Source organism: Leucopleurus acutus (assembly GCF_964270905.1).
Source record: "Leucopleurus acutus genome assembly, chromosome: 1".
NCBI classification, from domain to species: Eukaryota; Metazoa; Chordata; class Mammalia; order Artiodactyla; family Delphinidae; genus Leucopleurus; species Leucopleurus acutus.
In genome coordinates this window covers 187,050,442-187,075,235 of record NC_139142.1, presented here as the reverse complement: position 1 = coordinate 187,075,235, position 24,794 = coordinate 187,050,442, and the positions used below count along the sequence as shown (strand labels likewise).

General features: G+C 42.9%; 1 protein-coding gene across 4 annotated transcripts in view; it reads right to left on the bottom strand.

The window, feature by feature from the left end:
* NRP1 (neuropilin 1) overlaps window positions 1-24,794 on the bottom strand; it is a 138,048-nt gene that overhangs the window by 51,210 nt on the left and 62,044 nt on the right. For all 4 annotated transcript variants that reach the window (XM_082847578.1, XM_082847580.1, XM_082847581.1 and 1 more), the window contains exons 5-6: window positions 19,611-19,766; window positions 17,426-17,592 (exon numbers count right to left, since the gene is read on the bottom strand). In XM_082847578.1, coding sequence (XP_082703704.1) covers window positions 17,426-17,592; window positions 19,611-19,766 — 323 coding nt within the window. The remainder of the gene's footprint in view (window positions 1-17,425; window positions 17,593-19,610; window positions 19,767-24,794) is intronic.

Genomic DNA, 24,794 nt, shown 5'->3' with positions numbered 1-24,794 from the left:
AGAGTAAGATCTCTTGAAGTTGTTAGAACGGGCAAGTGGCATCGGCAGGAGGAAAGGAAAGGGACTCCGTACTGCAGGTTAATACCAGCATCTCAACTAGAGACATTTCCAGAACCCAGCTACCCAAATCACTCCCACGTGGAAACCACGAAGATGCAACTTGAAGAGGAGGACACTGTTCTGGGAGGAGAGCACGGCGGGTCCACATCTCCTCAGGGTGTCTGATGCAGCATTTCAAAGACCTTTGAGGGCAGGGCAACAGGACTGTGACACCCACCGGAAAACGCTCAGCTTCACTGATGACATCAATTTAAGAGAAATATGGGAGGGGTCTTCACACATTCCATGCAAAATCTGAGGGCCTCTTTTTCCCTTCTATATTTTCTAGAACAGATATAATTGTGTTCAGAGAAAACAAATATTCCATTTGAGTTCCTCTCTTACTCAATAAACCTGTAAAATCTGGACACCAGGACACAATGTATTCTGATAACAAAGGAGGAGAAAATGAGATCGTATGAGGGGGGTTCCTATAGACTCTGCGATACAAGTAATCAGCATCAAAGACAATTGGAAAGTTCTATGTAGAGTTAAAGAGAAAGGCTGACCGAATGCCTAGGCTTTGGCAAAGATTGTTGTACATTTTTAAGACATACGCCAACCTGAAAACTCTGTTTTTCTTTAAAATGAAGAAGTTTCATTACTTCAACACCATGTTCACTTGCAGATGGGGACCTCAGAAACTTTAACAGCTCAGTCAGGAGGATGACACTTAGATGGTCCCCTCTTCCAACTTAGATACTTAGGAGTTCTTACTGGGCGGTAGAAGATTCAGGGACTTAATATTTTTATTAACATTTTTTGAATACTTATTTGTAAGTTACACTAAATTGAAAACCTGAGCCTAATACTTTGATCTGGAAAGAGGATAAGTACTCAGAACAGAACAAAGGTAATCCCTAGAAACCTGGTTAAGAATTTAACCTACAAACTCTGTAGTAAAAATCGCATAGTGGAAATGTCTTAAGAAAGAAAAATAAATATGCTACAGTTTTAAAAAAAATTGTAACCAGCCTCAGATATGCATAAACATGATGTAGAGCTAGTCAAATGCCTATAGGACCCTTGTACCATGGGCTCTTGCTAGAAGATTCAGTCAGCAAAGATTTAGCAAGCATCTCCTGCATGGAGGACACAGGCTGGCTTAGGCTCTTCTGCTGTAACTCTTGGTTCCATCCATTAACTGTTTATTGTAATACTCATGATTCTCCTAGTTAGAAGGCTTAATGGGTAGGAATTGCTCCGCATTGATCAACATCCTGTGAGATCAAGCAGACTGTGTGAACGGATCTCTGCTTCTGATGTCTGTCTCTGCTAAAACAAAGGGGGCGCAGTAATGGAAGAATGACTAAAGGGTGGTCTGGATGACAACCATTTTAAAACGTAACAGAAGAATTTATGACCCCCACACATAATTTCAGTAGGACTGTATCATGCAGATAAAGCATTTATTATTCTTGCTTTTATGGTTACAAACATTTCGGGCAAACTATAAGCTGATACACGGAGCCGGGGTGCATGCCCACACGGATGTGTCTTAAAGCCCAATAATGGTGCTTCACGCATTGTAGACGCTTAAACAAAGTGTGAAATTAAAGTAAACCGAAGGATGCCAAGGGTTCAGATAAAACCATTTAATCCATTAAATTCAATAGATATATATGGTATGCCAGGCTCGGGAAGGAAGCAGGCCTATGCAGAGAAAAATGATAATACCAGACTGAAAAGAAGAAGGGCCACCGTGCCCACAGATGAGGCGCTGTGAGGTCCAGAAGACGATTACATGCACAAGGGGAAAGTTCAGGCTTTATGGAAAAGAGGTCATTTGAATCATTCAAACTGGACCTCATAGGATAGGATAAGATTTTGGCTGTGGAAGGGGTCAGGGTTGATGAGTTAAAGGCAGAAGGAACAGGAAAAAAAATCCCAGCCAATTTCCTGCATTTCAAAATATCTGATACGATGAACATTCTCCTTCTGTCTAGTATCTCTTGGCAAAAGTCCTTTAGAGAGCAGGGAAAAGTGTCCTCCCCACCCCTAGCCCCCAACACACATCCTCCTTTGCAGAGGCCTTCGTGGGATCCATGGGTCCAGGCCAGGAAGTGCTGGGCTGGTGACAGAGAGACCATGCAATCTTATTTGTAATTAAACTTTCAGCTCATGACCATGCACTGCACTGCTGAGCTAATTCTGCTAAAATGTGTGCTTTCACTGCCTCTGGGAATCCAAGCATTCCTGGGAATAAGACCTAACCCTCAGTCTGCATGAGCCAGATATCTCTCTCCTGAGTCTCAGGGCACACTGTCCAGCCCTACCCTCCATTTACATCTACGTTTGAAAGAAAACATCTCAATGAAATGGCATCAAAACTGTGTGTTTTCTTGAGGAGTACACACTGCTGTCGAAATCACACTGTTTGCTCCTCAAACAATTAAAGAGAGGGCCATGAGTTGAGATCATGAGCTTCCGGTGGTGGGTATTTCCGTGTCTAATATCCCTTGCACTGTGGAGGGAAGCTGGTGGCTGGAGAGTCTTCTTTTATCACACAAATAAGTGCTAGATACTTGGGTGCAAGAGAGGGAAGGTTACCAGATTCCTGCCCTCTCGTCAGTGAGGGAAAAAGTCGAGTAAACGATAAATCTCAATATAGAGGGAACTGGCTGCATTAAATATCCTCAATGAACTCTAGGGCTACAGGGAAAAATACTTGGGTGATGCAGGCAGCACACGGTGGCAGAAAAGCACAGGCCCCAGGAGCACCTCTGTGGCTTTGATATTAAAGAACGACCTGGAGTATGTTTAGCAAACTAATTAGCCATTCCAAGCCGTGGTCTCCTCTTCTCTCCAACAAAAATACCAATGCATAGCCCATTTAGTTATTTTTCCTGGTTTTATGAGAGTCATAATGATGCATTGGTACACACATTAAACATAAGAATGTGATCCTAATATTTTTTCCCTTAGTCATTTGGGTAATTGGAGTGTGTGTGTGTGTGTGTGTGTGTGTGTGTGTGTGTGTGGTTTTGCCTGTAGTAGCTAGATTGTTGTAACTTGTTTGAAAGAGGGACAGAGGCCTCTTTAACTTTGAATTCACCTAGCCCGACCTGCAGCATCTCATCCTTAGCAAACGCTCAATACACATTTGCCGAGTTTAAATTCAACACTCTGTCAGTTCAGCGTTGCTGGCAAGACCTGAAACTCCTTTTTTCCAGATAGAGCCAGCTACCCATTGTTAAGCCAATGTTAGCATTTGAGCAACAAACTTGTACCCTTTTTTTTATTTTTATTTTTTTGCGGTACGCGGGCCTCTCACTGCTGTGGCCTCTCCCGTTGCGGAGCACAGGCTCCGGACGTGCAAGCTCGGCGGCCATGGCTCACGGCCCAGCCGCTCCGCGGCATGTGGGATCCTCCCGGACCGGGGCACGAACCCGTGTCCCCTGCATCGGCAGGCGGACTCTCAACCACTGCGCCACCAGGGAAGCCCCAAACTTGTACTCTTAATTGAGGAAGATGACTATTCTTATCTTGGTGTTTAAACTGCAAATATTAAAACTACTCAAAATTTCCAGTCCTTCGAAAAGTTCCCCACTTACAGGGAAGGTCTGCTGGATGATGAGTTTTGTTGGCCAGGTCCACGCCACGTGAAGGATTCTTTTTTATTTATTTCTCAAAAGACCTCTCACTAACTTACGAAGCGTCCCTCCTCCCAGAAGTTACCTCAAAGGGCAGCAAGTCTTAAATCACTTTTTCGCCGTATCTATCATGCTCTCCAACCTCTTCTCAATCTTTTTGTTTTAGCGTCAACTTATTTGGGATCCTGACGTCCACAGGATATTTATGGACTGGCTGTATCTGGTATCTTAGACTTTTCTCAGACCACTTCTGTATTTTTGAAAAATTAGCAACATCAATATTTCACCGTCTGACTATAGGTCTCCAAGTTTTCACCTAATTAACATATGATCCTCATACGATGTTGGAATTGTAGCTTTGTGTGGCTGGGAATTGAGTGCAGTTTCAGGCCTTTTGTGATCTTTGTGTTTGTCTCGTGGTCTCTGAGAAGCAGCCCAGTAGGAGAAGCAGTAATACTAATTCTGCATTGAGGCCAGGCAACATAACACCTTTCCAAGGTGCAAGAACCTCAGTTATGGACACATACATCTTTCCATCTATCAGCAGTTTAAAGAGATTTTTAAACCTGAAAGACCAAGAAAATATTAAACAGGTACAGGTGAGGTCTATTTCTGTTTCAAAAGCTGTTGTTCTATGCTCCCCATAAAGTTTTATTATCTGCAGTACTGGGGAGATTTCTAAATGACTCAAGATCAACACACATCTGTACTCAGACAGCATCTGTCTATTTCAGCACCAACAAAATGGCTTGTTTATTATTAGTTTTGCAGTAAGTCACGCCTTTAATTTTTCTCCCTCCTTCTAAAAGCTTGGTTTCAAAAACAAACAGAAGGATGAGTTTCTAGAAACTAAAGACTTGCAGATGGGGGCAATGGTCTAAATCAGGCTCTTGGCCTATAAACTTTGACAGCATCCTTTTACACTGACTTTCCATGTATTTCTCAGGGATCTACACGGGCCTCTCAGGTTAATGAGAGTTTCATGTGTTGATGGGGAATCTGGACGTGCAGGTGTCCAAGAAAACCCCTCTACTTGGCGTTAAAAATCCTGCAAGGAGCTGACGGGATTACTGAGATTAAAGTCGGTCACCCACCAGAAATTATAACAAACACTGCCCCGGAGACAAGGGAGAAGACAAAGAACAGGCTGCCTAGGTACAGTTGGTTGTCAGAAATTGTGTGTAAACAGTGGGTCTCTGAAGGGATGCCAATCATTCCTGAGAACAGATGAGATGAACTTCATGATTTAATATATTTGGTCAAGTACATTTTCCCTGTTTGGAAGCTTACCATTCAGTCAGGAAGTGTATACTGATTTTTTTGTTTTTTGAAGATGACTTATAAAGGAGGTGGAAAAGCGCTTGAAATAATGCATTTTCAAAGAATTACTCTCTAAAAGAATCATCTGTAATTACCATTCACAATGGATGTTCTATAGTTTCGGACTGAGCAGAGGCCAGCCCGTGGCAGGAAAAGGGCTGGAAACTTGGAAACTGCATGGATGGAGGTGGGTAACCAAGGTGAGGAAGGGGGAAATGTTTTGTGCTCTGAAGACACACTGTTTTGCCATCCAAATGTTGTCAGGGAACAGAACTGCAAATTCTTTTAATGCTCTGAAAGAAAAAATCTGTCTATAGTAATTTCATGCATTTCAGTCCCGGTCACACAATGGGAAAAATGCATCTGCACGTCTACTTTCAAAGCACAGGAGAACAAGCACAGATGTTCCACGAAACATATCATGCTCTTCCTCCCCTATCCCTGCCCGGAGTCCTTAACATAATGGAAGAAGCTGTGATTCGCATTTATCCACTGGAACCATTCTTAACACATGGACAGACACGTCTATTTCACCACATCCTTGGAGGTAACACAAGGTGAAATGTTTTCTTGGTGAACATGGCCATACTGTGGTGTGTGTGGTGTTGGGGGTAGCGGGGTGGGCTTCTTGGCAGAAAAAATAGAGCTAAGGCCCGTATTTGGAAATGTGGAAAAAAGCATTTCTTTATGCTACCTTGCAGGTTTCCAGGACAGTAAGAATCCTATCATTTTGTCACTACACTTTAAGATGCAAAGTCAGGCCTGAGAACACATTACTCTGCGTGGTTTTAATAAAGCTGCTGGTATATAAGAAGAAATGGAATAAATAAATTTTACATGGAATTAAAATCTTTTGATAAAAAGATTTTAATTGAGATGAATTTTATATGAGACACATGAATATTCTAAATCTAGACACTTTAAAAAAAGATAGGTAGGGCTTCCCTGGTGGCGCAGTGGTTGAGAGTCCGCCTGCCGATGCAGGGGACACGGGTTCGTGCCCCGGTCCGGGAGGATCCCACATGCCGCGGAGCGGCTGGACCTGTGAGCCATGGCCGCTGAGCCTGCGCGTCCGGAGCCTGTGCTCCGCAATGGGAGAGGCCACAACAGTGAGAGGCCCGCGTACCGCAAAAAAAAAAAAAAAAAAAAAAAAAAAAAGATAGGTAGATAAACAGATGTTCCCATAAACTCTTCTGGAAAACAGCAAAGTTCTTAGACTAATGGAACTAAATTATTATATTACAGAAGTTGATAAGAGTTCAGTTTCAGCATATTACAGATTGAACCCCAAATTACCTATTCCTGTCTGCTTTTACTTTTTGTCCTACTCTCCAGAAGAGACAGGAATGCCCAGATGTAGATCATGTAAGATGCCTTCTACATTTGTCTTAGTAAATGAGATTCTTTTATTTACGAGTGGTTGATTGAGAGGAAATATGTTAAATGAACAAATGTATTGACTGATTTTTCTTCACGTGGTACATGATTGTTAAATAAATGAATTCTTACCATCTTGGTATTAGAGCTTTGTAAATAAAGGTATCCTTATAAACGAATGCAGTATTTGGAAACATAAGTTAAAACTACAGAAATAGGATAAGTGTGTGCTACAAAATATTGCTGGTTGACAAGAGCAGTGACTAGTCTGGATTTTCAGAATAATGTTTAAAAAACTAGGCCAGGAAAACTCTGCATACTCTGTCTTCATTTTTTAAGACTGGGAACTTAAAAAAAAAAAAAGTTCTTTTCTCTTTTCCCCATGAACTCTGTGTGCCTCCTGAAATATCAAAAACAATTTGTTCAGTGTTTCATATTTCATTTAATTTGCTAACTTCGTTTATTATCATGAGTATTTCCCACTGGAAATTTTATCTTTAATTTCCGGATCTTCAAACTTAAGGCTCTGTCAAAGTTCTTGCACCTGTAGCCATCAGCCTGTGCATCTACCTGGGTCTCGGTCTTTCTCTTTGGAGATGGGGTCTGTCTTTGTCAGCTTTAGCCCTAGGTAAACACAGCGAGTCATACACACATGAAGATCACCGTGATGACTTTCTTCTTAAGCTGTATCCCTGGTGCTGCTTTTTTCCCCTCCGCTTTTCTGCATTAGTATGATGGCCTATAACATGCTCCGAATTGCATGTGGTATTTGTCTTCTTAAGGAAAGAAAAAAGACGGAGTATTGGCCAGACTTTAAGGTGTGAACAGCCTGGAATGGTGGGTAAGTCTTTGCCTTTCAGATACTTCCGTCAAAGATTAGAGAGACATGAAAGATGAACTGCCCAGACTTCATCTTATCTCCCCTAGTGAGCTGCACTTCCCCCTGAACTAGCACAAAAGAATCAAGCAAAACAGCCCCACTAGTGAGGTTTCTATGTGAAATCCTCAGATAAGCTTCAGGGTGAAGCCGACCTAAACAATTACTTGATCTAAGGAAAGAAAATCTTTTTAATTAAAAAAAATTTTTTTTTTTTGCTATGTGTTGCCTGATATGATTATCAGTACTATTTAAAACGAATTCGAGCTATGCTTCGCATATTTATATTTTCTTTTAAGCAAGCCCATGGTACCAGCTGATAGAGTAAATTTATTTTTAATAGAATCACAGAATCTTAAATGCTTGAAAGGATTTCAGAAGCTGTCAGGTCCAATCACCCATCCCCTGAAGAATTCTATCTATTGCCGTCTCAGGCTTGCTAGAAGAATAAAGAAGCTTATTTATTTTTCTGCTAAATCCAGAAAATGTAGTTAGAAGTTTAAAGCACTGGGATTGTAAGAAAAATAAAACCTTGGTAAAATTAAGACTTCATTCTTCTGAAGGAAGGCAATTAAAGGAAGGCCATGAATGTGTTTTTAACCCGTGGAGGCAAAAAGAGCTGGAAAAAAAAATGTACAAGTCACTTGTACAAGTTCATATGTGATTATTCTAATTGCACATTAGTCATAACATGTGCAATTAGTCTCAACTGCTTACTCTGTTCGATAGTTGGAAATATAAAAGCGTAATGCAGTTTATTACTATTGGGATTTATAGAGCATTTTTAATTTAATCTACTTTCCTCTCGTTATTTGAACGTAGAATTGAATGAAATGTGAAGGCTGGGGGCTTGCAGTGGAGAAAGGAAATACGTATGCGTGTTTGTGCGTGTCTCTGTTTCAGGTCAGCATCCAAAACTGCGATTTTGATGTGGATCAAAATTGCCATTTGGATGTGGACCTTTCAAATGGTGCATTAAATGAGAAATATATGAGGGCACAGAATATCCATTTGCATCCCGGCTTTGGAATTTCCAGGGTGGGCCTTTCTTTTGGAGAAGTTTGCTGTGGAGGTGCTTGAAAAGTTTCCAACTGTGGGTTCTGCCACTTCTGAAGAACACACATTGTTTCGCTCTGGGCCTTTCAAATTCTGATATGAAAGTTATTTAGAGCTTAGGAGTTTGTGTGCTACATTACATGCTGCATAAACGTAGCCATCGCTCCTAGACGTGAACATTAACGCACTCTGTAAAACATAGTTATTACCGCCAGGGCAGAAATCAACAAACCCCACCAAAGGAATTTCTTAAAACTGCTATCATAAAGTCTGTGCCCGTTATGGATTTCATTAACATTTTACTCCCCAAGGATTCCCAATTGTATAATAACAGAAGTTCTTTAAATTTTAAATACCACAGACAGGAACAGCCTTTCACCTAAAACAGATGTGAAACCATCAACCTTGCCTTCCTATTGGTCCACAGATATGAAACTGGATGGTAATTGATGGCTTCTAATGTGTTGTTGTTTAGGTTACAGAATTGGAAACTTAATAGTATGTTTCCCATGAAAAGATAAGTTAATAAAGCAATAGACAGGTTTTCAAACACAGTTCCTTACTCTTGATTACATCTGAAGTTAAAAAAAAAAAAGAACTGTTTATTTACATACTGCAGAAAAACTAAAACAGGTAAGTCAAGGTCAGGGACACACAACATACAGTTGTGGAAGAGCTCATTTCAGTCTTATTTTTCCTAAATCTTGTCAGTGATGACTGGTGATTTTATCCTTGTGTTTCCTTTTCTTAATCCCATTCTTATCAGTGCATTTTGAGACCCAATCCTGCAGTACTCTAAAATAACATCTGTATTTATTTAGCTAAAAACAGTCCACTTTTTTTTGTGTGTGTGGCCTCTCCCGTTGCGGAGCACAGGCTCCGGACGCGCAGGCTCAGCGGCCATGGCTCACGGGCCCAGCCGCTCCGCGGCATGTGGGACCTTCCAGGACCGGGGCACGAACCCGCATCCCCTGCATCGGCAGGCGGACTCTCAACCACTGCGCCACCAGGGAAGCCCCCGTCCACTTTTAACAGCTAAAAGTAGTGAAGCTTAAGATAAATAAGCAGGCAGGTTTATGATGCTGTTTTCCTGCATCAGGTAAACAGATGCATCTGTATTTTTGGAAAACAAAAGAACGACGACTCTGTTCAAATATCTACAGTAAACGGTGGAAAAGTGACAGAAACCAGCCAAGCAACCAGCTACTTTTTCTTTCAAAATTCTGATCAGTCTGATTATTTTGAAAATGACTTGATTAGGATTTTGCGCATCTTCTATACCAGTGGTTTACAACTGGGGATGATTTTGCCCCCAAACAGGACATTTGGCAACTCCTGGGGACGTCGTTTTTGGTTGTCGTTTTGATTGAGGGTGCATGCGTGTGTGTGTGTGTGTGTGTGTGTGTGTGTGTGTGTGTGTGTATGTTACTGGCTTCTAGTAGCTGGAGGTCAAGAATGCTGCTAAACATCCTACAACACACAAGACAGCCCCACAACAAAGAATTATCCAATCTAAAATGTCAGGAGTGTCCAGACGCAGAGCCCCTGCTCCAGACAAAGTCCAATCATTTGTTTAAATTAAAGCTTCTGCAGCGACTGTTCAATTTACTAGACATCATTTACCAATCAGCAGCTAAGCAGGATATACTGGGATTTAAACGTGCCTGCTTGGTCTTCAGACACAATCTTCTGAGAGGATCCAAATTCACGTCCTCATACGGTTACAACTGAGTGGGAGCAAAGACGTGGTGGCCCGGACACTGAGATTCCAGCCCGGGTCTGTCAGTAACTGGCCCTGTGGTCTTGCAAATAACTTAATCCCTCTGAACACATGAACAATAAGGAATTTAGACAAAAGGATGTTTGTACCTATGTTTAATCTTACTCTTAAAGTCAAGATATTCTGGAAAGAAATATAAAAACCTCTCCTCTAGAATTTAACTATGAATGTTGGTTCCAAATAGACACTGCCATAAAACAATAAGAAACCACAACAGCAAAAGCAAAAAGAAATGTTTACGCTCTGGGGCTTCCCTGGTGGCGCAGTGGTTGAGAGTCTGCCTGCCGATGCAGGGGACGCGGGTTCGTGCCCCAGTCCGGGAAGATCCCACATGCCGCGGAGCGGCTGGGCCCATGAGCCATGGCCGCCGAGCCTGTGTGTCTGGAGCCTGTGCTCCGCAACGGAAGAGGCCACAGCAGGGAGAGGCCCGCGTACCACAAAAAAAAAAAAAAGGAAATGTTCATGCTCTACAAACTAACTTATTTTAAGTGTAATTCTACCCAAACACCTGTCGTTCTTTCAACACTCTCTTCCCAGTGACGCTTCATCATAAAAATCAGAGGCTTCTTTAAATGTCATACATTTTCTTTAAAGTGTGTTGACATGAAATACTAACTAGTAAAATCCTTTGACTGATTTTTAAAATTGAATTAAGTGTTCAACTTGACCAAAATGGTTAAAATTATCTTGCTATGTTCTAGATTCCCACATGCCACGGAGCAACTAAGCCCGTGTGCCACGACTACTGAGCCCGTGTGCCACAACTACTGAAGCCTGCGCGTCTAGAGCCCGTGCTCCGCAACAAGAGAAGCCACCTCAATGAGAAGCCTGCGCACCACAACCAAGAGTAGCCCCTGCTCGCAGCAACTAGAGAAAGCCCGCGTGCAGCAACGAAGACCCAACACAGCCAAAAATAAATAAATAATAGAATTTTTAAAAAGGAAAAAAAAAGCAAATTATCTCCCTTCCAGATCAATGTTTCAGCTAAAGTAGCAAGTTAATGTTAATTGCAAAACACACACAGAGCACACCTGGGGAATAAACATTCATTTGAACAGCTACATTTTCCCTAAATTTGCCAACATTATATTTTACATGCATCATTCCACATTTGGGTAACCCAGTGAGCTATTTTCGTCCGTTCTCTAGTCACACATTTATAAAGCATTTTATTGCAATTTCAGCAATCTGCTAATGATCTGAATGAGAAAATGCCCCCCGATCCTCGAAGTGTCTGGTCTGTAAGCACAGAGTGTTTACAGTCAGGACAACTTGCCTCCATACATGTTCTGGATTACTTCAATTCAGCAGATAGAACCGATTTTGAACACAGATTATAAACCTACTAGAAACTAGAAACTGTATGAAAAATCACAAACTATTTCATAGGAGATCCCTGTTCCACACTCAACACATTCATATAAGAGAATGAAAGATCTGTCCAAGAGAGTTGAGAAGGAAAGAAAATGAGATACGAAATTTGTGAAAATAAATGACATTTAAAAGTTTTAAGGTAAATTACATCAGCTTCTACTTTCAATTTGGGGAAACCCTCACTTTGAAGAAAAAAAGAAGGGTTTCAGATAACAAATTCTTCTAATCGAGTAAGAAACACTCACTTCTCCCACCTAAAATGCGATAAAAATGTGTAACAATACTGTGTGTCAGAGGGAACATTCCCAAGAATTCATGAGTTATTTCATCCCATTTGGCACGTAAAGGATGTCCAGCTAGCCCCTTCTTAGCTCTTTTTTTTTTCGGTACGTGGGACTCTCACTGTCGTGGTCCCTCCCATTGCGGAGCACAGGCTCCGGACGCGCAGGCTCAGCGGCCATAGCTCACGGGCCCAGCTGCTCCGCGGCATGTGGGATCTTCCTGGACCGGGGCACGAACCCGTATCCCCTGCATCGGCAGGCGGACTCTCAACAACTGCGCCACCAGGGAAGCCCCCTTCTTAGCTCTTGAAATCAGGTCCATGCCTTTAAATGATCTTTTGTCTCCATTCTCCGCAAGCTGCAAGTGAGATTCGGAGGTTGCTGGTAGCAACAGCTCACACCCCTGGGTGGATGTGCAGGCACCTGTGGGTAGTAAACCTTGAAGGACTCCCTGGACTACAGGGCAGACCTTGGGGCTTGGGGGCTGGGAACCTGGCGAGAGGAAGGACCGTTTCCTCTGTGACTCATGAGGTCTTAAGACCTCGCCAGGATTTTCGCTTTGCCCAGTTTAGCTGGCGTGAGAGTATCTGCCCGGCTTACTGCATTTGACAGAGCGGGAGGTGAAAAACTCACAATTCCAATGGCCAAAGAGCTCTGCAAAGGCCAGCTGCTCGGGCCTGGTTCAGATCTGACCCCGAGCTGTGACTCGCCTCCCGCCCTCCGGTTCTCCCAGTGCCCAGTGACTCAGGTCCCAAGTCTGAGGAAAGAAGTCCCCTTTGGCCCTGTGAGGCTGACTTTCCCCACAAGTTGCAGCTTTTCCCCAAATCAGGACTTGCTGAACTATTTAACCTCTCTTGGCTTTAGCCTTCTCATAGGAAGATGCAGATAAAGAACCTCTGGTCCACTTAACCTACACTCTAAGACTAAAATGGGATGTGTATGAAAAGGGGCTTTTATAAAGGGAAAATGCTATAGAAACATAAGGTTTTGTTGTTAGAACATGTCTTACAATGAATTTTAAAATCCTCAAATCAACCCAGGGCCACTTGGATTTGAGCAGTTTGAATGAGGGCACCTACTTTCTTCAACCCTGCAGCTGTGGCTATGAGTAAGTGAACCCTGAGAGAGAGAGAGAGAGAGAGAGAGAGAGAGTGGGGGGGGGGGCTGTGTTTTGACTCAGTTCAGCCCAACTCCTTACACCAAGGCCTTTGGTTACTGGTGTCTGCTTTCAAAGTTCCTTCAGTTAGGAAATGTGCAATATTATCAAAGGGAAGTGCATGTAAAGCAAAAGGAAAACACTGAAACAAGCCTCCGCAGAAGGTTAGCGTGAGCTCCTCTCTTCTGGAACTTTCCTTCTCCTCATCCCTCAGAATGAATATTTCTACCAGAAAATGTAGTGAACAGAGAAGGGGCTTGCTGATGTATTCTTACAGCTACAGAGGGTCTTCTTGGAGATTACTCTCTTCTGTGGGATTAATCCATCATAGGGCTGATGGACCGGACCAAACAGGATGTGGTTTAGAAGCCAACTGCTTTCTGCTCCTCTGGAATAAGAGAAGGCATGAATAATCTAGCACCAATTTTTAATTTTTCCCACAAAAGACAATATTACCAAATTTGCAGATGAGCAGAGTTTCAACCTGAGTTGGTTTGTCAAGTAATTCTATTTCTAAAGTCACTGGAGGGTGTAGTAATCGATTAGTCCCTAGTGCCATTTTTATTTCTTTGGATCAACAAAGTTCATATCCCATCCAGGCATTATGTCTCTTGACTTTTTTTTTTTTTTCTCTTGTCTCCTGGCATTCTAATCAGGGCAAAGTCACAGTTGTTTTGAGGAAAGCACTCCCAAGAGCTTTAATTAAAGCTAGAAGGATAAATCTGTTTACAGTGCAGTGAACACTATCATTAATAAAACATTGAAATAATTAACGAATTAAATTCTGCTTTGTGTGTGAATGGCTACACCAGGATTTAGGAGAACACGTTTTCTGATCAGACACATTCTACACACTTAGTTTGCAGATCTGAAAAGAAAAATCCGAGCCTGCTTTTTTCTGAGATCCACAGTCTCGTAGACTGCCAGAGCTTGAATGGAGAAGGCTACGTCACCTTTATTTTATAGGAAAAGAAATTCAGTGTCAATGAGGTTAATGGCTTGGGATCTAATAATGTGCTTGAAAATTAAGAATTTTTATAGCGCCACTGAGTCTTTCCTTAGAATCCTTGATTATTTAACCAGAAACAAAAAGAAGATAAAGATGAAATGAGTAATAAGATCAGCAGTTCTAGGACACGGAACAGAATGGAATACTCTGAAGAATGTGGGCAAATCTCACAGGGTGACTAACTCTGCAATTGACAAGTAGGAGGTTTTCGCTTGTCAGGATATGAAGTGGCCTTTAGAACAGGATGTGACCACGTGGAAATGTCCAAGCCGGGACTTCCCTTCATGCTTCTCCTCACTAAAGGGCTTCTTGCCCTGGTTCTTAAGCTTTTTGCCAGACAACAGATCCCACAGGAAGCACCATGGAGGACATCCACACCGGCGGTTAACGATGCATTGTTTTTTTATGTCACTGGGTAATTTCCTAGAGAAAACAATTGAACCAAAGACTGTTCCTGTCTTGAGGGAGAGTCAGTTTCCAGGGCTGCCTTATTAATTTAACACATGCAAGTGTTTGTCCTTGTTGCTACAGCACCATGTTTGGTGGGGTATATTTCATGCAAAATGTGACAAAGCCGAAAAAGAAAACAAATGCCATCCTCATTCTGATGTGCATACAAATAGGACTGTCAAGTACAAATAAATGGTCCTGTCATGGGAGGTATGTACCTCCCGCCCTCAGCCTCCCTTATGCTGTGCTTATGGGTTAACTTATAAAACATCTATCCAATGAAAACAAGCCCACCACTTCCAAGGAGTTTCAGAAAAGCTGGAAGCACATGAAATTATTCATAATTAGGTGATGGGTGGATGTTAAGACCTCCCACCAAGTACACAGACGCAACTAGCGTGGAAATGAGCCCGCTGAGATCCCACAGAAGAAAAAGATCATTTTCCCTCAAGGTGAACTGACGCTGAGCTCCTCTGACATCCACCTCCCGGAGGGGCCGAGGAGTAAGGGCTCCCCATTCTTGGTTTAGAAGCAGGAAGCCCCCGCTCATCCTGGTGTGAGGCTTCTCAGCACGAGGAAAAGCATAAAGGGTTGCGGACGGATGCTTCACAAGATACACCTGACTATATAGGAATTAGTGATAAAGATAAAGCACATCGAAGAGTAAAGAAGCAGGTGTTGGAGTCCAACAGACCTTGCTTCCAAGCCTGTGACCTTGGGCATTTACTCACATCTCCAAACCTCAGGGTCCTCATTTTAAAAATAAGGATAGGGCTTCCCTGGTGGTGCAGTGGTTGAGAGTCCGCCTGGCGATGCAGGGGACACGGGTTCGTGCCCCGGTCCGGGAAGATCCCATATGCCGCGGAGCGGCTGGGCCCGTGAGCCATGGCTGCTGAGTCTGCGCGTCCGGAGCCTGTGCTCCGCAACGGGAGAGGCCGCAACAGTGAGAGGCCCGCATACCGCAAAAAAAACAAAACAAAAAAGGACAACTGAACCTCTGTCACAGGACTGCTCTGAGGATTGAATAAACATGAGTCAAGTACTCAGCAGAGTTGGGACACACAGGAAATACTCGATACATGGCGACTATCCCATGAATGGCACAAGTGTCATTTGTGCTGTCCTCCCTCCAGCACGTGTGGAATTGCTGCCCCTTGGAAGTTAAGCGTGGACAGCCGTGGGATGTGCTTTGGCAATGAACTTGGTGTCATGCTCCTCAACGGAGCCTCATGGGTCAGCATGCTTGGCCACACTCCCTTCCTCCCTCTGCCTTGGTGACAGGTTTCGGATGACGGCCGCTCCCTCCAACTAGGTCCTGGTGTGAGAAAATGTGGGGCAGACCCCCTGCCGGCCAGAGATAGGGGGTGGCATGAGCAAAAAGGAAACCTTCTTGTCTGGGGGGTTTGGGTTACTTAGCTTATTCCGACCATACTTTGATAGAAAGAGTTGGACTATTTGAGATTTTTCTTCTGGGGCCATCTCAAATGGTGCCCAACTCCTGAGAGTGATGTAAACCCTGTCCCGCTGACAAATGCTTTGTGAGAGCCTGTTGTCTCCACGCATCTACTGACACAGAATTCCTTGCCCAGAAGAATTGCTACCGTTGCATTTTCTGAACTCTTGCAAGACTAACATCCCTAAATTATTGAGTGTTCTCCACCCTGCCGAGAATACAACTACATTACCATGCAAACATGCTTAGCACTGCAAAACGTAAGCTTCTCTCTAGAGGCACGTCTGTCAATCACATGGAACTGCTGGTTGGTGTGGGGATGTGGAAACACAAGTCTCCAAGAGCTATTTTGACGCAGACAAGTTCATTTCATTTCTGACTTAATCTAGAGCTGGATTCAGCAATCCCACCCAAGGTAAAAGCCTCTTCTTTTCTCACCCTCTGCACATTTCTCAGTGTTATCATTTCGAGGTTAGTGTGAGTTCAGCCTTCTGAAATAGGCCATTTCACTTTAAGTGTATGTTAAACTAATATTGACCTTTCCAAAGTAAAACAAAATCTGGTATTTGTGCTCAACAGACTGAAACAGGCATAGATGTAGAAAGTAGGGGATTAATCATCCTGGTATATTTTCTTGCTTAGAAACTCTCCCTGGGAATTAGTCATTTTTATATATCTCGCAATTAGTGCAGGACAGGCTCTGCCTACTCTCCTGAAGAGGAAATCTGGATCCTTCAGCAAATAACATTGGATAATTTGCCCACAGTTTAACCCACACAGCCAGATATGATGTTTCATTTGACAGTGGGTGAAAAAGTCAAGAACATGAACATCAGGCCTTGGGTGGGAGTATCCAGACATCAAGGCTGGGCAAGTTTAGGCTTTGGGAGTGGTGCCAGGGATGAGCTGGAGATGAGTCCGGGTGGAGGTGCAGAGGAGGGGAGCCTGCGGGGAGCGGAAGGGTGAAGGCAGGGAGGGGAATATTAGAGCAAAGTGGGGAGAGCAGAACCGACATCACTATTAAGGACAGAGACGTGTACATTTCATACGTCTGTGCCTGTACGTAATCCACAGAGACCAATACCTTCAACTAAACCACTTCTTGGGCACGTGCTACTTGGACCAGCGTGGGAAAGGAAACCTCAACCCCGTTCTGCTCTTCTCCTACCCTGAGCAAACAAACCAACAAAACACCTTACAAACACCTTACAAAACAATGACTTCAGGCACACCTCGAAGTACAGGTAATATATTTCATTAAGGAAATTAAAATCTGTTAAAGTAGGACGCACATCCATGGAAAATGTATGGCTGCTGTGGAAAAAAAACCCTCAGATCTTTTAGTTGTTACCCAAGTGAGACATCTGTGCTCAGATTCTGTAAGAGTCATATGTAAGTATCTGAGAAGATAAGGGGTTTTCAGGGATGTCATCTAGGCCTGCTTTTCTCTGATCCTGTGAATTCTGCAAAGTGATTACACTCGGTGGTGGTCCCTGTCCTTCTCGTTGGAACGCATTAGTCACGGCATTGCTTTTTTTCAACAACCGTTTTAGATGACCCAAATCTTCCACCCTGAGTGTGCCAAGTATAAGCCACATACCTGGATCCACTCTTTGTAGGAATCCTCTCCAGGGGTCCACCCATTCTCAGGATAGTGGAGGCGGGAACGTTCGGCAGACCAGTTGGTGCTGTACTGGGAAGAAGCTGTGATCTGGTCAGAGTGAATCTCTCCGGATTCCATGCCCAGAGCTTCCATACACTTGAAGTCTGAAGGGGAAAAAAAAAAAAAAAAATGACCCTAAGTCATCAAAACAAAGGGGACCTAGGATGCATATTTCCTTTTTTGATCTGGAAAACTAAAACGGTCTTTTCGATGTTCACACAGTCTTACAAAAGATGACAACGAGGGACTTATTGGATTGTAGCACCGATACGTGCATTTTCATGGCAAGAATTCTGAAAAGCAAGGCTATGAAGATCTCACAGTTGATTATTTTTCCAACAGGGCTTAGGTTGATATAAATACTATAAATACTATTAGAAAGTTTTTAGGAAATGATGGAAATTCGGATTTATTTTCAAAGTTGAATGTATGCAGACATGTCATATGCATACACATCAAGAGTTACATTTAAATAAAATTGTATTATTTCCTCTAAGATCTAATAAAAGTGAAAAAGACTCTTTGTCCATTTATAGCCCATATTTGGTGGGCTAAGTAGACCTTAACTCTCCATCTTTCAGAGTCCTTGCAATTGGCACCCAGGCCTCCACCTTTGTTATGCCCCTGCCCTGGACTGGCCATAGTTGTTAACACCGTTGGTTTATTTTATTAAAACACAACAGTATCCATCAGGGTAAAGTGCAGTATCATAGGGTCCCAAAGAGCACCACAGTTTTACAGCATAAATAGTAATATTCACAACGATGACCATGAATCGTGAAAACATATATTCCATTGGGCCTCATATATTCAGCAAACAATGAAATATGAACTATGATACTGGGAAGTGAATAATCCATTTTAGGAAAATGTAAAGTACCAAAGTGCAAAAAAAACTTTAGAGATTAAAAAGAAGATTCTCAACCATCCAGAAAAACTTCAACTAACCCAATTTCCACATTTTCTGAATTTTCTATCATAATTAATAAGGTTTTGTGGCATAAAAGGTTTTCTTTCACTGGTTTTCTACTTTTAAGCTTAGGTTTGTTATTTGGAATATAAAATGGCACAAAAATACATGAATGGATTAACCAAATAAATTAAGTAAAGATAAGATTTTGAAGTTTAATTGGCCTTTTTGTTTTCCAGTAAGATCTGGTAGAAAAGATACAAGCATATCTGTAGAACAGGTCTCCTAACCCCCCTGCCTTTTCCCTGTGCTATGTTACAACCTGGCAGCTAAAACTGATGAAACACAAATTATTCACTGTTTTTTCAGGTTTTTTTCCCTCGGGCTCTTAAAAGAGCTGGAGACCACATCAACTTAGTCGTGTATTTTTTTTCTTTTTTTGCGGTACGCGGGCCTCTCACTGTTGGGGCCTCTCCCGTTGCAAAGCCCAGGCTCCGGACGCGCAGGCTCAGTGGCCATGGCTCACGGGCCCAGCCGCTCCGCGGCATGTGGGATCTTCCCGGACCGGGGCACAAACCCGCGTCCCCTGCATCGGCAGGCGGACTCTCAACCACTGCGCCACCAGGGAAGCCCTAGTAGTGTATTTTAAGAAGATACAAAAAACATATTACTTTTTTTTCTTTTATGGAAAGTTATAGCAGAAGTTAAAACGTGCTTCTTTTACGTGAATATACGCTTTCATTCACATAAGAAAAACAAAAGCAGCTTCCACCAGGGTCTCCCCAAATCAAACCACCACGCACCATCCATTCCACCTGCCTGCCTGTCGATGAACTCCACTGATGCTGACTGGTTCTTCTCATCCAGGATCGATGCCTGTCCTTCCCTGGCTCTCAGCCCAATACACACTGGAGGGTACCAGGTAGGCGGTCTGGCCATATTTCATTGTTTCAAGGCACAGTTTTGCCGTTTCCCACTTTTTCTCCCATAATTTCAGAGGCTTACATGCAGCCTTCTCGCACATAGTTTTAAGAAAGCACCCCAAAGAGTTCTTCCCATTGATATTCATATAAACCATTTAAAAGAGAAAAAGAAACCCTGGGCACTCCAACTCACGAAACACATCTGTAGTGTTCACAGGGCCACAGGTGTGTGAGGAGGAATAATAGCGACTATTTACCGCAGGGCTTTGCAAGAGGCGTAAATACTGACCTTCTGAAACACTGCTTTGCGAGACGGTGTAGTTTGCCGAGAAGCCTTCTTTGGCTATGGCGCTGTCTGTGTAGAAAACCATGGACAGGATGCCGGATGAGGAGTGGATTCGACCTGGTGTTTTCTGCCCACAGTAACGCCCAATGTGGGGACCAACTGCAGAGGAAGAAACGCAGAGACCGTGAAAATGCCTTTTCTTCTGCAGCAGATGCCAGCAGAACCATTTGTGAACATGGGTCCCAGTGGAACCCGGAAGTGTTTTCTTACCCCAAGCAAGTCTTCACTAGCTAATTGTTTTGCAGTGAACATATTGGATCGGGTTTGCGGAGAGGGTTTTCAAGTGTGCTCTGAAGGGCAATTACAGGCATAACCACGTTCCCCAGTGAGCAGGACTGTTTTCAGGAACAAAATCGAAAATCTTGCTTTGATTGCAAAGGAGATTTGGGCTGTCAAGTGCACCCTGGCATTCATCTCCAGGACTGCACGGTGCACACGGTCCGGCGCCTAGGAACTCTAGCCAGCTTGTGATCACCCACAGGGGGCTCTTGGAGTCATCTGTCCTCAATAACCCCGCCCTAGGAGGGGATCCTGGGGAATGTTCTGGAAACCAGGCCTGGCACCAGAGCAGTACCAAGGTCCGACCCAGCCCTGGGTGACCCCCACCCCCTTCCTCTTTCCATCTTTCAGTCCTGGAGCCTCGTTATGACGAACACCACAGAATTAGACAAAGGACAGTAGATTATGTCCTAATCAGGGCTGTATCTGAAGACTAATTCATAATTGTAACAATTAAAAAATTTAGAAAGTATAGATACCAATAACTTACACATAATAGCAAATTGTAATCAAAACAAAAGAAAATGAGTCTTTCTGACTTCTCAGTTTTTTATCTCCCAAAACCTTAGAGAGGTGACTGCATTGCACTTGTGTCCAGGGACGAAGAGATGACGCAAAGCAGCCACTGGACTGCACACCAGGAAACAGGTAGTAACTGAGGCAGAAAAAGGTTGGGAACACTGACTGATTGGCGATCAAGTCAAGTCGTTATTTGGCTTATACTGGCCGTCCCTTTGTTGAAGTGCTTTTAGACCAACCGTGGCAATTAGCAACTGTAAGTTGCCTTAGAGACAGTGTGGAAGCCCCCTGGGCTTGGAAAATCTTTCCATTTCCCTGTCCAGATCAGCAGCAAGACAAAAAAAAAAAAAAAAATCCCCTTTTCTCTAGATTTTTTTTTATTGCACATATGGTAAAAACATACCAGATGGTTTGGGCTTTGAAGGACAATCTGGTGTGGACCATTTTCCCCTCCAAGAAATCCGTGGTTCTGTGACTTTCAACTAAGAGTTATTGCTGTGTTCAAGGAGGCACAGTAGGTGGACCTTTCTCTGGAGGGATGGGCCTTCGGCAGGGAGGTGGGGTTCCCAGGCCGGTGTGTGCTGCTTGGATGCAGAAGGCGAAGGCAGCTGGTGAGAGCTGGGTGAAGCTTCAGGTGTGATCGAGAAAGTGAACCCCACGCGAACTGGCCTCCCTGGAGCCCCACATGCTAGCTGAGTTCCTGGCAGGTGGCTATCTGAGCGCCCTGCTTTTTAGAGTGCTTGGATCCTGGGCTAACAGGTTTTCAGTTCTTGGCCAACCCTCTTTAAAAAATAAAAGGAAAGAAAAGAAAGAAACTAAGCTAAAGTGGTTTACTATTTGAGTTAGCGTAAAATGATGAGTTTGAATAGCTGATAACTTCTCCACGTGCTCAAAGTAATGGATGTGACCGATTTCTCTCTCTACTGTCACCCCTCACTCTCTAGCACCCAAATGTTTGTGTGTGTCAACTGCTTTATTACAAAGAGGACAAGGTGTCTGCCCATTTAGAGGACGGATACATAGGTACCACGTGGTCGTGGACAGTGGCTCTGCAGAATGAGGGGAAAGGTCATGATATCAGGCTTCCCAGTTGGCAGAAGACAGCATCTCAGATGAAACTCTCACTGCTTTTTGTTTCTCTCTGGCTTTAATCCTGGCCACAGATTCTCCCACAACAAGTACTAGCTCTTCGCCAAGTTTTCTTCATTCTGAATGTGGCCCTATCACCAATTCAACACTTTCCCCTTCCCCGAAGAGCGCAAAGTTGCCAGCAACATATGCATGAAAATATCTTGCTGGAGTCATAAACTCAGGTCTTTCCTTTCCTCAAAAAGAACCCCATTTCTGGTCTGTAATCTTAATGGGAGGCTTAGAGTCTATTCATCCTCCCTCAGTCTTTTCCCTCATTTAAATTCCATTATTGTGGTTTCATAACTTTCTTTTTCTTGAGTTTGTGGGCAAACTTTTACAGCCTTACTCCTGGAGGTCTTTCTCAGATCGCCACAGCCACTGACCTTACCAAGAATACAAGCACACAAGGAAAGCTGCAGTCACCCCCTCACCACCCCGCGCTCCTCCGGCTGCCTTCCCTCCCCTTCCCTCTGCTGTCACCAGTTCCTCTGGGGAGGGCGGGAGGTGGAGTCTCTTTGAAAGAGCAAACAGAAGAGAACTTGTCTAGTGCAGACTCAGAATTTAGAGAGTCTCCATGACTCACTGGTTTATAATGTTGAAGACATGCCGGGTAAATCTGCCTTCTGTCCTTTTGAATATTGCCCCGGGACAGCAAGCAGCATGCAACTCTCTTTAGGAGCCCTCAAGATAGGAGAGTGAAAGGCTTTTTCGACTATAATACAAAGAAGTATTGAATTTTCCTGAACAACAGCGAGACCTTAGCCTAGCAAGCTAATGCAATATTGATCTGAGCCAGAGCGGCTGCAAGACCCTCATCTGTCTTGTGTATGCGCTCATTTGTGGATTTACATGACCACAGCTCTTGGGTTCCCTACTTCTGGTTATTGTGGAGCCAAAGGCCTAGGAGATGAATTCAAACTGTCACAAAAACAGAAGTATGATTCAAAAAAAGAACGACTGGAGAATTTAAGCAACAGGTACTAAGCTCTCTCTTGGGGGAGAGCAGGCCTGCGATGATCATAGCTTCTCAGGTGTGAAGGCAACACAGGATTTGTGCTGTTTGAAAGATACACCTGCAACAGGAAATGGCAAAAGCCCATTCTTTGTATTTTCCCACTAATCCCTCCATTAATTATAACCCTACCTCAGAATCAGACAATTTGGCTTTCTGCCACTTTTTTATGAGAAAAAAAGGCAACAGTCTACTATAAGGAGGTACTCTTAAAACGAGGTATTTTGAATAAATAAACAAGAAAGGGGATCATTTTGAGAAGGTACGAGATAGGCTACATCTACTTTTCTTAGCATAAACCTTCTGGCGGAGAATATCTGGATTTTGCAACTTTTCCCCAGAGAAAAGAATTTGCAACATTTATGTCATTTATATTTTGGAAGGTTGATATCATTGATATTTTATATTTATATCATTGATATTTTATATTTTAGAAGGTTAATTTTAATATGAAAGTAAATAAAAACCAAACAGAACTCAATACAGCTTTCATGATGCTTATTCCTAAAATCATTGATAATTTGGGGAGCGTAGGTCACAGCCTCAGTTCCAACTCTTTGCCCAGCCTGGATGGACAGCTGGCTTCATCTGCGCCCAGGTTTTGTGAGCTAGGCGTTCATGGTTGGTTCCATGATTCAGCACAAGCATTTGCAGGCATGCTTAGCTCATGGCTCTCAAACCATACGTAAACTTCCACCAATGACTCCAGAGCCGCTACTTGGGAATCTATGTTGCTTCAAAGAGAGTGCTAGCTGGAGGAGTGGGGTTTGCCACGTGCATGCCTGGGATCTCAAGTTTTGGAGTAAACTGCTTCTCTTCAAAGTCAATCTGAATCAATGGGTCACTTTCAATTACTCAGTCGTCTAATTCACTGCTTATGATAAAATGCAACATAAAATCACTTGATGGTTACAAGCCTTCAGCACCTTCTGGTTGTTGTTTTTGGAAAGGCTATCAAAGACTAAAAGCGATTTTGCTGGCAAGGAACTCTATGTGTTGAACTACATGACAAAAATGTTCCTAGTGCCACTGATAAAAAACCCAAGAGGACACAGTCTTTCATTCTGCCTAAAAAAGAGTGAGCTGTGATGCTGTTGTACACTGGACGAGACCAGATAGATACTAACAAATACACGATCACATTTTTCATATTCCAAAGCCAGTTTTCTCTGGGAATAAGTCAAACACAGCATAGTTTAAAACATGGGTGAACTGCAAGGCTGACAACCTGTATTGTTAATTGTTCTTCGCTTCAACTCCGTGATTTTCTAGAGCCAGAAAATTACTACTTTGGAAAACCCTTGACACTAATAACAATGTGCTTCTTTCTACATAAGTTGGTTGATTGGACCTTCTTTTCAGATGTCAATTTAAATATAAGTTCTAGAAAAGAAGGCTGCAAATTTGGATTGTGAACAAATAAACCCATTATTAAATGTTCCAACTATTATTACAATACTATTATAATACTGTTTTCCTAATTATCTGATTGAATACTTGGAAATCAATCAGTGCTCTGTTTGGGCAAATCTCACTACTTAATGAAGGAGTTCCGATAAGATCATCATAACCCTATTTATATGGTAAAAAAGCAAAGAAGAGGCTAAAGTAATGATAACTCAGCCATGTGCTCCAATGACAACATAAGCTTTCTCTAAACCCAGATTTTCTCCAGTGTTTTTTACTATTGAGGAACATACCTAAACTGAATTACACTGATCATTTTCATCTCATTTCAAAGACAAAGGCAATTTCTTTCACATTATACTAGCTCTTCATTTACAGTTTACTTAAATATTCTTTCCTCCATCTTGATAATAATATCTGACTATCTCATAGATGGCTCCAAAGTTCTCATTGCATGATTTGTAAGAACTTCCAAGCCACCCTTTCTGATCTGTGCAGAGTGTGTTCTCCAGAGAAATCTTACTATTAAACCAGACTAAACACAAGACAAGCAATGCAGCTGCAACAAATTATTTGATATTATCTCCCTCTGTTCAGAACTTGGGTGTGTATTTTTGCCATTCACCTTCTAGTTCACAGGGGTTGAAATGGAGAACTTTCATTTAGCTGGCCACATGGCTACCTCCCCCGCCTGCTTCAAATCTCTCCCACTTTCTTAATAAGGTCTGACCTGACTGCCCTATTTAAAAATTCCCCCCATCCCTCTCCCCTAACCTTAG